This window comes from Physella acuta, unplaced genomic scaffold (genome assembly GCF_028476545.2).
Source record: "Physella acuta isolate Inbredline_101_S28 unplaced genomic scaffold, ASM2847654v3 ptg000703l, whole genome shotgun sequence".
NCBI classification, from domain to species: domain Eukaryota; kingdom Metazoa; phylum Mollusca; class Gastropoda; family Physidae; genus Physella; species Physella acuta.
Window position 1 is genome coordinate 1,449 of NW_026732222.1, and position 14,402 is coordinate 15,850.

At 42.4% G+C, this 14,402-nt stretch overlaps 1 protein-coding gene across 1 annotated transcript; it reads left to right on the forward strand.

Annotated features, from left to right (window-relative positions):
- Window positions 1-8,862: 8,862 nt before the first annotated feature.
- Window positions 8,863-13,774, forward strand: LOC131949585 (uncharacterized). The gene is made up of 2 exons (XM_059311430.1): window positions 8,863-8,910; window positions 13,220-13,774. The coding sequence occupies exons 1-2, from the start codon at window positions 8,863-8,865 to the stop codon at window positions 13,772-13,774; spliced, it is 603 nt and encodes a 200-aa protein (XP_059167413.1).
- Window positions 13,775-14,402: the final 628 nt, after the last annotated feature.

The window sequence follows — 14,402 nt, forward strand, 5'->3', positions numbered from 1 at the left end:
ATGACGCAGACATGATTCCACCAATGACGCAGAACTCTAGGATTCCACCAATGACGCAGACATCATTCCACCAATGACGCAGAACTCTAAGATTCCACCAATGACGCAGACATGATTCCACCAATGACGCAGACATGATTCCACCAATGACGCAGAACTCTAGGATTCCACCAATGACGCAGACATCATTCCACCAATGACGCAGACCTCTAAGATTCCACCAATGACGCAGACATGATTCCACCAATGACGCAGAACTCTAAGATTCCACCAATGACGCAGACATGATTCCACCAATGACGCAGACATGATTCCACCAATGACGCAGACATGATTCCACCAATGACGCAGACATGATTCCACCAATGACGCAGACATGATTCCACCAATGACGCAGACATGATTCCACCAATGACGCAGACATGATTCCACCAATGACGCAGACATGATTCTACCAAAGACGCAGACCTCTAGGATTCCACCAAAGACGCAGACCTCTAGGATCCCACCTTGCAGGATGCACATCCAGCAACCGGTCTCCGTGCGACAGTATACGTCACTTCCGGTGGTGAGGAATTAATTTTCAATGCTAATTTACATTGGCTATTACATCGATTAAGGCGTGTGAGTGCGTGTGTGTGTGTGGTTGGGGAGTGTGTGTGGGGGGTGGGGGGGGGATTGTTAAGTAGAGGCCACCGATCAACTGATAAGGGTGGGAAAATGGGTTTGTGGGTGATGCTGGTATTGGAACAATGTGAGAAGGCTGGGAAAGGGGTGGGGGGAGGGGTGGGGGGGGGGGGGGGGGGGTGGTGGGGGACAATAAATGGACGGTGAATTTTAAGATTATTAGCAAGTTAGTCGTTGTTTTATTACGAACGTTTAGAATGAATAACATCTTTAACCCCCTTCATCATAACCCACCCTCATCTCCCACTTTACCCCCCCTCCCCCCCCCGATTACATATACCTGCTCACTCACCGTTTGTTGTTCTTTAACGTCTGCAAATATTGGCGCCGACCCGGATATAACCGACATGAGCACGCCGGGTGGGGGGGGGGGGGGGGGGGGGGAAGGGCACGACCACTTGACGAGTTGGCCAGACAAGAAATGACGTGAAATTTATTCTTTCGTCAATTTTCAAGAGGGGATAACTTCTCGCGTGGGTTTATTGTTTACCAAAGGGGCATCACTCGTTAGAGGGCTGAGTAACGCCGGGAGAAAAATACGGGAGATCGCTCGCGATTAGTTAATTGTCGAACTCTTTGCCTTTTCAATTTTCCCCGAGTTCAAAAACCTCTGTCGAGGAGAGGCTGTTCACACGAAGAACACTTCTCTTTACTGATGGACGGATAGTCTCCCTTTACTCCAACATAAAGAGTAGACCTTGTTGAACATTAAAGAAAACTAAAAAAATAAACAAATGGAAGATTTTGAGAGAAACTACATTGTTTTGTGAAGAGGAGGCAACTAATAAGATCTAAGGGCAATTAACGGTGTATAGGATCAGATTGCATTTTTTTTAATTTGTCAAAAAGCGGATTTTTAATCCATTATTTAAGAATAATTTCTAAACAAACTTTGTAGGTAAACAGCAGATGTTGTTCTTAAGCTGAGGCAATCATGATGTTTAAACATAAATAGGATAATCTATTTGGTAGTTAGAGTAGAAGGGGGAGGGAGGTCTGTTCAGCAACAAATCCCGTCTATAAATGTGTGATTGCCAAATCTTGGGAGGGGCATACTGGCTTAACTCCTTCCTCCCAATACACATACAGACGCAAAATTACACACATACACACACACACACACATATATATATATATATATATATATATATATATATATAAATATATATATATATATATATATATATATATATATATATATATATATATATATATATATATAAATATTTATATATATATATATATATATATATATATATATATATATATATATATATATATATATATATATATATATATATATGTGTGTGTGTGTGTGTGTGTGTATACGTGTATATATAGCATTTTATTAAATTTGTTATATAATCAATATAAACATTATTTCAACACTTTTAGTTATGTTTAGTTAGACTCAGTACAAATTTATAGATTAGTTAAAGTTGTTCAATATTCAATTATTGTTATAGTTACTTCCCATGTATACAATCAGAACAATAAAGGGAAAAAGTCTTATACGTTTTTCTCAGATGTCGTTTAAAGCACAGCAAAATTTAACAGTAATAAAATAATAATTGTTCATTGTATTTCTATAAAAGAATATTTTAATCTTTGGAAAATAATTGTCAAATGTTTATATTTCATTTATTACATAGCAACATTAAGGTTTAAGTTGAATACAAAACTATTAACTAAATGACTTTCTAAATTTGAAAACATTCGAAATTTGCATTTTACTAATGTTGATGTTACAATTTGTTGATTGGACACAATTAATTTCTTTTTACAATCGGCTACGTTGTAACCTAACTATATATATATATATATGCGAGTATATCAAACGACCAGAATTTTAGCTGTCTGTCGGTACTATAACAAAGCGGGTTCCCTTGTCTGCAAAGTTGTGCCGTTTGTCTAAATAAACATTTAACTGTTCTCTCTGTGAATACTTCTTTCATTAATTTTCTCACAGTTTAAGTAGTGTACTCTAGTTCATAGAACATAGGCCGCCAACAAGAACTTACTAGGCATTTCGCTCCTGGGCTAGTCTCTCCAACTGTCCCCAGGTGTATCCAATCTTCTTGGGTGTCAGGCATCTCTGTCCTGGGCTAGTCTCTCCAACTGTCCCCAAATGTCCTGGTAGTCTCTCCAACTGTCCCCAAATGTCCTGGTAGTCTCTCCAACTGTCCCCAGGTGTCCAGGGCTAGTCTCTCCAACTGTCCCCAGGTGCATCCAATCTTCTTTGTGTCTTCTTCCAGGTCTTCCTTGGTCGGCCTCCTTTTCTTTTGCACTGTGGATTTCAGGCGTGGACATAGGCCGCAGACAAGAGCTTCACGCGAATCTTTGTTTTGGGCTGGATTAAGGCTTCCGACTGGATGGAGGCTTCATGCTGGATAAAGGATTCCTGCTCGATTAAGGCTTCCGACTGGATGGAGGCTTCATGCTGGATAAAGGATTCCTGCTCGATTAAGCCTTCCGACTGGATGGAGGCTTCATGCTGGATAAAGGATTCCTGCTCGATTAAGGCTTCCGACTGGATGGAGGCTTCATGCTGGATAAAGGATTCCTGCTCGATTAAGCCTTCCGACTGGATGAAGGCTTCATGCTGGATAAAGGCTTCCTGCTCGATTAAGGCTTCCGACTGGATGAAGGCTTCATGCTGGATAAAGGCTTCCTGTGCGATTAAGGCTTCCGACTGGATGAAGGCTTTATGCTGGAGAAAGGCTTTCTGCTGGATAAAAGCTTCATACTATATGTAGGCTTCTTGCTGAATGTAGGCATCCTGTTGGATAAAGGCTTCCAGAGTGTGTTGCCAAGCGATCTCTATCTCCAGAGACAGAAGGTATAGTTTAGAAGAAATTTTACTCTACAGAACTTAAAACTTATAATCTAGTGGTGAGCAATGAGGAGGAGGGGTGGCGGGGACGGGTGGGCTGGACTGGCTGGAACTAGTACCCCTCCACAAACATCAGTTAATTTCCCATCATCTTCTTTATGTTGAAAGACAGTTGAAAGGGAAGCGAGATCTGCTGGGCTTACGTGGGCTCCACTAAAGAGAGCTGCCCAAAACAGAGTCCGGCGGAGAGGTGTAGATACAGCCATTTGCTCCCCCAGGCGTTCAAAAAAATAAGTCAAAGACCTTTACGGGTGGGGGAGAGGGGGGGGGGGTGTTAAAAAAAGTTAAGATTCCACGTCTGACATCACTCGATGGGACAAGTCTCACGTATCACGTGATCAAATTTTTGCCAAGACTCGCGTGGCTGCCCTCGTCGTCTGCTGACTCTTTTAGTCAGCCGCCATGACCGTTCCCGGTCCTGCCATCTTTTCTGTCTCCCCACCCACCGCCGCCAGCCCGCTGGTTGTGTCAACCATCTGGTATGGGACTTGCCAACCCGCTGCTGATAAACAAATGAGTCAATCACTTAAAATTAATTAACCCTCAACCTGCTGCTAACATTCTAATTGCGATGCAGGCTGTAGATAAATATGGGGGGGGGGGGGTGTTCGCTCTTGGTTTTATTTAGGAATACAAGTTTAATACAATACCTGACGCTTAATGCATTATTAATTTAGTTATGTTGTCCTTATTTTGTTTTTTTAAGTCTAAATGCGTGTGGCCATGTACTAGAACGCAGAATAGCTATTCGAATTATTCTAAGAGATGATTTTGGATTTATACCTGATGGGTAGAGCCAATCAAAGTGTACAAATACCTATATATATATATATATATATATATATATATATATATATATATATATATATATATATATATATATATATATATATATATATACCTATACATGGATAAGGCTTTAGAACACTGCTCACAAATGTCCCATTTACATATTCTCCAACACTACTTATCCTTCGACATATTTTTTCGATTAGTCTGTCCTTCCAAAAGTTTTTATCGACTAGTTAGAACTGTATCATCCCAGCTACAAAGGTGACGAAATTAGCACATCAGGGGAAATAATCTCCGCAGATAATCACGGGTGCATTATGGCCCCTGGCGAAGTGCTTGCGATTTTACCAACTTCTGAAAGCGCGCGAAGAATGGACGGTGACTTTTTCAGGTGAACCAGAACGAGGCAGTTCTAGATTTATTCCTTTCATGTGGGCATAAACCACTACACTAAGAGTTTTTAAAGATTCCTCGCTGCATATCAGTGATTTTAGATTTTTTATAAATCAGAACCCACCCCCTCCCCCGCCACTTTTTTTTTTTTGCATTTGGAAGTTTTTTATTTGAACATTTTGTAAAAAGTTGAACTGTATTCTTTTGCGGGCATCTTCAACGAATCAAAAAAGTAGAAAAAAAAATCGTAATATTAAAAGAAATTATGTTGTAAAACGTAGCCTATAGTTAAACTTTGATTAGAATTAAAAATAAATAAAATAATACCTATTTCCTGATTATTGCAGAAGCAGGTGCAGGATGTGACGTCAAGACCACGTGATTTTGTCAAGAACCACGTGACTATAAAACCACGAAGAGTAAAAATAACGTTCGTCTCTGGAAAATCTCGACTGGTAAAAGTATTGAAAGTATCATATAGTATCTTTGCTTTAATTAATTTTGCACTTAGCTTCAGCTCAGTGGCGTAGCGAGGTCGGGTGTCACACGGTGCGGCACTTAATGGTGTCACCCCCCCCCCCCCCCCAGAAGCGTAGCGACCTTTCCCGGCGCCAGGGGACAAACTTTCAATTTTCGATTTGCACCACCCTCCCCCCCCCCCCCTCCACCGTTGTCGGGATTTGTCAAATTTGCTCTTAAAAGACTATTTAACACTTGAATTAATCACTTAATTAAGTGGAATTATCATTTTTCTCTATATATTTTGCTATTTTTTGCCTTGGTGTCACCTCCCTAAATGGTGTCACCAGGTGCGGTCCGCACCCCCCGCCCCCACCCCCTCGCTACGCCGCTGTTCCAGCTATAGTGAGTAGGACAGCGTGGCCTAGCAGTAGAGCGCTAGTTATCTAGTTCGTATCCGGGCACGGTCCTGAGTCCACCCAGCTCTATTGGGTTCCTAAATTACTTTAGTGAAAGTAACCCTTCATATGTCAATGTCACAGAAACAAGTACAATCTACTTCACCTGCTCCATAGACCGTCAGGTACGAAAAGGGAACTTTACTAACTTCCTTACGTTCAACTAAAATAGTCATGACCCCCATATACTTGGGTTCGACCCTTTAACCCAAGTAGTTTTGCCCCTGTACTAGGGTTCGGCCCTTCAAACCAGACTTAGTCCTATATTTGTAAAGACTTCCTCTGGTGCCATAGTCAGTATTTCAACCATTCACATTCATCATGAATAGATAAAATAGCTCGCACCAGATGACGCGAAAAGACGCCCCCCCCCCTTGCCCCTGCTAGACACAGAATGCGTCGCTACATTCCTTTAAAAAGTAAACAAGAATGATGTCACCTATGCATTGCCTACAACACAAACTGTTTTATGAAAAGACTACACTTATCTATAGAAGAAAAAAAAACTTTAAAAAATTAAATTACTCTATGAGAATTACTAAGTACGCGATTAACGAGTAGAAAAAAGTAAGCCTACCTCAAAACAACGGCAAAAAGTTTATTGTATCTTAATTGTTTTCATTTTTATATTCACGAGAGCATATACCATTTTAAAATATGAAGTTAAATTGTTGTTGCAAATATTGATGTAGTGGATTTGTTTCCCTGTTAGCAATTGAGATGGTTTTTTTAACTCTTAGAGTAAAACTTCTTGATTATTGAAAAGTAAAATTGGAAGGTAGTTTATAAAAAGGTGGAGAGGCATAAACTAACATAGAAAGAGTAAATGACCCCCCCCCCCCACCCCACTTTCCCAAGCCAACAGGGAACACTATCTACATACCTTACACATATGTTTATGTGAATGATGTCGTTAGTATAAACATTTTGTTTTCTAGAGTTTCTTCCAGGCATCTCTTCGGGGGTGCTCCCCCCCCCGGAACGAAATGAAATTTATATATGAAATATATACTTTTACGCCCCCTCCCCCACTTTAGCCCCCCCCCCCCCGAAATATCAAGTGTCCCTCCGGGGAAAAAAGGTCTGAAAGAAACACTGTTCTTTTCATCTTTTCTCGTTCATGCCCAAGTGTGTGTTAGCTGTATGCCCGGTCTAACGCGATTAAGGATCATACGAATCATTTAGTATAACATAAGCCCGGGATCCGAACTCGAACCTTGCGGGTTCGAAGTCTAGCGCTCTACTTCTATGCCACGCTTATTAAATAAAACTGGTATTAAAAAAAAGTATATATATGATTTATGTATGACTTTGTTGAAGATTTGGATGTAGTTGTGTCCCTGGAAAGATGATTGAAAAAAAAAGAGATATTTTGTTAAGATTATGTCTAGGGTGAGTTCTAGGCGTGGGGTAGCAATAGAACAATCTGGAATACGTCCTGCCGATATTTTAAAACCTACCGTGTTTTAGTGTAACCTGAGCACGGACCGACTCGTGTCAAAAAAAAAAAAAAACGCGCGCGCACAAAAATGGCAAGTTCCATGACAAAGACAGCGTGTGCATTAGTCAGTGAACTTAGATAGTAAGTGTCGTTAGTACACCCCCACCCCCCTACCCCCCACCCCCCTTCTATCCACGGCTTTAGTCTTTGGTTTGACCTCAGCAATATGACAGCTTAATAGCGCAGGCCGCCGCGAGACTACTTTGTGAGTCATGTAGAACACTCATTTTTAGCAATCTCTATAAGGCGACTAGGGGGGGGGGGTTGCTGTGAGAGGGGGGGGGTCGTATCTTTACATCTATAGTGTTGTAGAACCTCGGGTGTTAATGTTAAGGGAGATAAAGTGTTTGTTAAAATGGTGTTGTCGCTGGGCGAGGGTCGCGCATTTGGGGGGAGGGGGAGGGGACAGCAATTAGACAGAACGCGTCGCTTTGATTGCCGTATTTAAATTGGTCGTGACTAACGAGGACCTGGGGACGACCACGTGATGCCCGATATTTAAAAAGAAACAAATCCTGTTGGATCACGTGAGGCCTGACGTAAACAATCGCGTGTCGGTTTTTGTCCGACGAAAAACATAGGTTTAGGGTTGACTTGAGGAGGAGAAAAAAACAAGGAAAAAATTCTTAATAAATAAAAGACTTTTACTTAAAACAAAACTAATACTAAATAATAAAACATTTTGGCGTAAGCTCTACATCAACTAAAGATGAGACAAGATATTTTAAATATTATTTTTCGATCATCGTCATCTTTTCTCTGTTGTGTCTAGGATACATAGGGCCGTCTCCACAAGTTCTTTCCACATTATAGCTAGAATCTAGCAACTTCCTACTGTGTGCCTCCACCTCTCCCTTAGTCTATCCATGTTTTTTTTCCCCTTTCTTATCACTACAATTTTAGTTTGATTAGTTTTTACATTTTATTTTAGCCATGTAGTTTTTCAGTCTATATTTTTGCGGAAACCGTTATTTCACAGTAGGCTCTACAGGCCAAATTTAACCTAAAATTAATCCAATAATAAATGTTTTGGCTAAAAAAAAAAAAAAAAAAAATACTTTACTCCTAGTAACGTTATTTGACTTTTAAAAAAGCCTATTGTTTGACGATTATTCAACTTTTCGTGAAATCGCGTTTAGCGTGATTATGAACAAAATACGGTTCCCACTTTCTACTAATTATTTTTTTTAAAGGAAAAAAATATTTTAAACAAAAATAAAATATTCTTATTGTTTTGACTCTATGGGAATCCGGTGACAACATATAGTAGAGAATAGAAAATCAAATAATTTTATCTTTATCTTGTCTTTGATTGTGATGTAGCCGCGGTGCCTTACTCATCTTATCTTATTTACCCGGAGATCATATCAAGGTCAGACTGACATCCTCGTGACTTGGTCAACAAATGATCAGTCTCGACCCTCCCCCCTCCCCCCCCCCCCCCCTTATTCTTGAACCCCTGCTTTAAGCAGACAACCCATTAGCGGCGATTGTGCGAGATCCGTCCCGGAATAAAGGGACATAAGCCGAGCTTTAATCGCCGAACTAATGACCTCCCCTGTGCAAACAACTCTTTTATGTGGTCCAAATCTCCTGGAATGACCGGTGTCTGATGAACTCGGCGCGCTGACCGTGGTCTGGACAAGGGAGGAGATAAGAGGGGGGGGGGGGGTAACAAGATGGGACCTGATTGTCCAGAAGTGGTATCCGGCAGTCCGAGTGGTCAGGTAGTATCGGCCGTTGTATTCTGTCGGCCGTTGTATTCTATCGGCCGTTGTATTGTCGGCGGCGATCACCTGTTACCTGCTGGCCGTATCACAGATTACCCCCAGCCGTCGACGGCAAATATCCTAATACCTTGAAGAATGTCTCACTCACTCAATCCCCCCCCCCCCACCACCCCACCCCGACCCTCAGACAGATGACCCACCCGCAGAGATCTGAAGCTACGACCCCTATTCTAGATCTTCCTGCGAACGTCTCAGTGGTCTATCATCTGGGAGTTATAACCACTTTGAGTGTGTGGTTATGTGGTTGGTATGTGTGTGTGTGGGGGGGGGGGTATAAGAAGGAGTTGTTCAATATTTTATTGTCCGTTACAATCTGGCTTATACGGGCTTAAGAAATTGGCTGTTGAAGTCGTTGAATTCTGGCCAATGTCGTTTGAATGGCTTGAACTTTGTGTGGCCAGGCAGGCCTACACATGAAATCTCATGTTCTTCTTCTTCGTTCTTAATTTTTAGTGTTGGGAGGGATCGAGTCTTATCTGCCAGAGGGTTTGAACTCGAGACTTTTTTTCGAATTTATCAACCATGAAAAATCTCAATTGTGATTCAAAGGTAGTTAATTAAACGATTAAAACAACGATTTTAATTTTTTTAAAAAAAATGATATTTGCAATATAAGGAGACAATCCCGACCCCCACCTCTAAATCTTGCACTAATGTCATATTACACTGTTTCATATCACCATAACGCTACACTCAAACCGAGGGTCCAGAGCCGGCGTTAGGGGGTGGCTAACGGGGCGGTCGCCCTAGGCCCCGCGCTTGAAGGGGCCCCGCGCTTCAGCACTGTCATTGTTATCTGAATTAGTTTGTAAACTTAAAAAAATTGTTTCTGAATTCAATTGGGAAAATTTAAATGGTCGAATGCCGAAGTTGTTGATTGTTATAACTGAGGCCACGGTTGATGTTAGTGAGTTATTACCCACCTGAACTGGGACAGGCCATAATTCGATTAAAAAAAACTGTCAGACCTCCCATTTGTGTAGGGTACGGTCGCCTCGCATTTGACCTGAGTTGACTGGAGATAGTTGGACGCGAATCAGCCCCCGACCTGACATGGGATGTAAATTTGGGAAACACGTAAAGTGGTACCGATGAAGACTTCCTATTAGTGAGCAGACGGGATGCCTGTAGTATACAGTTAGTGACCTGATGAACGCTGGTCCTGACTTTCTTGTTGTAGATGTCGTATGTGTAGGCCTACTTGTCTTTGTGTAACAGAATTAACATTCAGTTGCGTACAGAGGGGTGGGAAGAGGGCGACGATGGGTTGGGGGAGGCCCTGAGGATCTATATCAAGGGGCATTAGACAGAGTGATTTATTATTATTTTTTTGGAAGAAAGTTAAAAGTGTTGATGTAGCATGTTTTCTCTATTATTAGCAGGTTTACGTCATGGTGTCATCACCACCCCCCTCCACCCTTGTCGGGATTTATCAAATTTGCTCTTAAAAGACTATTTAACTTTTTAAAGTGGAACTATCATTTTTTGCATGTTTTGCTATTTTTTGCCTTGATGTCAACCCCCCCCCCCCCCCAATGGTGTCACACGGTGCGGTCCGCACCCCCCCCCCCCCCCGCTACGCCCCTGCTTTTATATTCACAATTAGTCATCAACAAACAATTTAAACAACTTTATTTTCCTAATTATTTGGTACGTGATTGAATTTCCTTAAGTGATTTGGTATGAATTACATAACTGTCAAAAGTGATTTAATATCTAAGCAAGGAAAAAAAACAACTAAGAACACTGGGTTAAAACGTGGGAGAGGTAAACATCTGTTATTAAAGTCTTATAGACTCCAAAACATTTATGTGTTATTAATGCATATTATATAGGACTGTACACACACACATACACACACACACATATATATATATATATATATATATATATATATATATATATATATATATATATAATGGAAAAAAGCAGGCCCCGCGCGGATGGTTGGCCCTAGGCCCCGCGTATTCCTAACGCCGGCTCTGCGAGGGTCCCTTTATTATGACCTGACCCCCCCCCCCCCCCCACCTCCCCCTCTCCCCCTCACCAGCCGTCCCGTCCCGTTTAACAACAGGATAACGACTTGTACCCCCATAAAACCCCGGACTAGATAAAAACGCCTTTAGTCTGGTTTTATAGGAGGCATCGGCTAGGCGTTGTCCTGGCCATAAAACTGCTTGTTCTCCTCTCCTGACAGATACCACCTTGACTCTCCCCCCCCCCCCCCCCACCCACACCCAACACCCCACACCTTGATACCGTAAGGTGGGCCATAAACTAAAAGATGGGCTCGTCCGGGCGTTATGGCCGACGTTTTCACACACGCAACAATGAAGGGGTTAGCGCCACGTTTTAAATGCAATTCGTCACGTTAGTTCGCGGTGGGTTTTTTTTTTTGTTTAGGGCATATGCGCACGGTCGGACTCGCAGACAAGGAGAGGTGCCAATAAAAAAAATACACCGTGTCGAGGTATTAACACGTTCAAAAACTGGCAGTAAACGGGTGGGGAATTTTTTTTTTTGACATCGAATAAATCTACCCTATTTTCTGCTTACCCGAGCAGAAGTTAAGAGTAGAGGGCGTTTAAACGTTGGACATACAAATAGAATATGTCACAAAGTTAGGGAATGGATAAGTTGTGTAGGAATGGATAAGGAATGACATTAGGGGTGGTATCAACTCTTAGAAAAAAAAATATGTTAGTAAGGTTAGGTCCTAAAGCGGTTCAGATAATTAAGCATGATACTTGGAAAATGTCAATCATGCATGTTGATACTAGCAAAATGTCATTATGGGTTGATACTAGCAAAGTGAAATTATCAGTTGATACTAGCAAAATGTCATCGTAGTACTACCTAAGGCTAGACTTGACGTTATAAGTATGTTAAACTACTATATAGATACTCTTAACTACATTATTATAACCATGTCATAGAAAAATTATAAATACGTTAAATGTACATTAAACTGCTGAATATATGTTTTAGATATGTGATACTACAATACAAATATGCTATAGATATAGTAAACTATATATATTTATCTCTAGATATTATTTATGCTGAACAACCAAATATCGATGGGCAACGTTACAATGTTGTAAATAATTAATTCACGTTGGAAGATTTTAGGTAGGCTTCTACTTTTAGTGATCTCTCCCTCAACTTAAGCCTCGATTTTTCCCTTTAGCTGTGCCTTCATTTATCCTTTTATTGTATCTCTATATCTATCTTTCTATCCGTTTAATTATCCTTATATCAATTATTTTGTTCCTCTATTTGTCCTATCAGTATTAAGCTACGAATACGTCTATTTCATATTTAGTTTATCCCTCTATTTATACTCTATTGATACCTCTATGTATACACTATTTATATATGTGGTTCCCCCATTTTCCTTCACACGTATCAATCTTTTGTATTTAACTAACTGGTTATGTAAACGATACCAGACGAACTTGGGAAAAACCCCGCGTCAGTATGGGTGATCCACCCCCCCCCTTACCCCTAACACTCGACATTCTGTACACTCCGTAAGATGACACTCCAGAGGTCCTAGGACCGCGGGCCGGACCAGGTGACCACCACACCAACAGCATCTAGAGCGGAACGACTGTACCCATGTACTGTCTCGTTAGCGGGTTATTGTTCCAGCCTTGACCGAATACCCCCGCACCTGGGATCCAACATGACATGCCGTATGACATGGCGCATGACATGCCGGTGCGGCTTTCTTCAGATAGCGACGCCCGCACCTCAAGTAGGGGGACGAAGCGACAACAGCGCATTGCTAGATTCAACGCGACGCTGCCGCTAAGAAAACGAACGGGGAACGCGGAAAATACTGTCCGACTCATAACTAAAGAACGCTAATAACTTTTGCTGCGGGGTATCCACGCTCCAGCGGGCAGACCAGATGTTGGAGTATTTGTCATGTCTTTTCATTTTAATAACAATTTACATTTACAGGAATAGATGACTGCTGTTTCAGAAAGAAGTAGGCTAGATGTGATTTTTTTTTTACAAAGAATATCTTTGATTTTGGTAAAGAATTTTTTTTTTATCTTTATGGAATTAATATTAAAAGTCATGGTTGTGAAAGATGAATGAAAGATTTGTGTTGTACACCCCCAAAAAAAGTGTCCTCAAAACCCCAGTCCTCAAACCCCAGTCCTCAAACCCTAGTCCTCAAACCCCAGTCATCAAACCCCCAGTCCTCAAACCACCCTAGTCCTCAAACCCCCAGTCCTCAAACCCCCAGTCCTCAAACCACCCTAGTCCTCAAACCCCCAGTCCTCAACCCCCAGTCCTCAAACCCCAGTCCTCAAACCCCCAGTCCTCAAACCACCCCAGTCCTCAACCCCCAGTCCTCAAACCTCAGTCCTCAACCCCCAGTCCTCAACCCCCAGTCCTCAAACCTCAGTCCTCAACCCCCAGTCTTCAAACCCTAGTCATCAAACCCCCAGTCCTCAAACCACCCCAGTCCTCAAACCCCCAGTCCTCAAACCCCCAGTCCTCAAATCCCAGTCCTCAAACCCCAGTCCTCAAACCTCAGTCCTCAACCCCAGTCCTTAAACCCCCAGTCCTCAACCCCCAGTCCTCAAACCCCAGTCCTCAAACCCCAGTCCTCAAACCCCAGTCCTCAAACCCCCAGTCCTCAAACCCCAGTCCTCAAACCCCAGTCCTCAAACCTCAGTCCTCAACCCCAGTCCTTAAACCCCCAGTCCTCAAACCTCAGTCCTCAAACCTCAGTCCTCAAACCCCAGTCCTCAAACCTCAGTCCTCAAACCCCAGTCCTTAAACCCCCAGTCCTCAAACCCCAGTCCTTAAACCCCAGTCATCAAACCACCCTAGTCCTCAAACCCCCAGTCCTCAAACCACCCTAGTCCTCAAACCCCAGTCCTCAAACCCCAGTCCTCAAACCCCAGTCCTTAAACCCCAGTCATCAAACCTCAGTCCTCAAACCCCAGTCCTCAAACCACCCTAGTCCTAAAACCCCAGTCCTAAAACTCCCGTCCTCCCCCACCCCCCGGAGTCCTTAAACCCCAGTCCTCAACTCCCCCCCCCCAGTCCTCAACCTCCCGTCCTCAAACCCACCGTCCTGACTCAACCCCCCCCCCCCCCCCCCACACCCACCTGGCTGACACCAATTTTTGTCATGTAAGTCGACATCAAAAACGACATTTCGCGACACGCACTGGTTTCATGAGTCATCGACGACATTTCGCTTATCCCAATTTGTCCTCTCTGGACTTTACTCCCGCACACAAAAATCTATCCCTCCTTAACATGATCAGAGCCAGACAACACCGTAATTAAATGCCAGATAATTAACTAGCACCTAATTAACTGACCTTCCCTTGCCAGCTATTTGGATCCGATTTCAGGCGTTTGTAGTACACACAGCGGTTTAACTGTCAGTAATACGT

Coding starts and splice junctions, on each gene's coding strand:
- LOC131949585 (XM_059311430.1), top strand. CDS start 8,863: ATGGGACCTGATTGTCCAGAAGTGGTATCCGGCAGTCCGAGTGGTCAG. Junction 8,911..13,219: donor CCGGCAGTCCGAGTGGTCAG/GTAGTATCGGCC, acceptor TCAAACCCCCAG/TCCTCAAACCCCCAGTCCTC.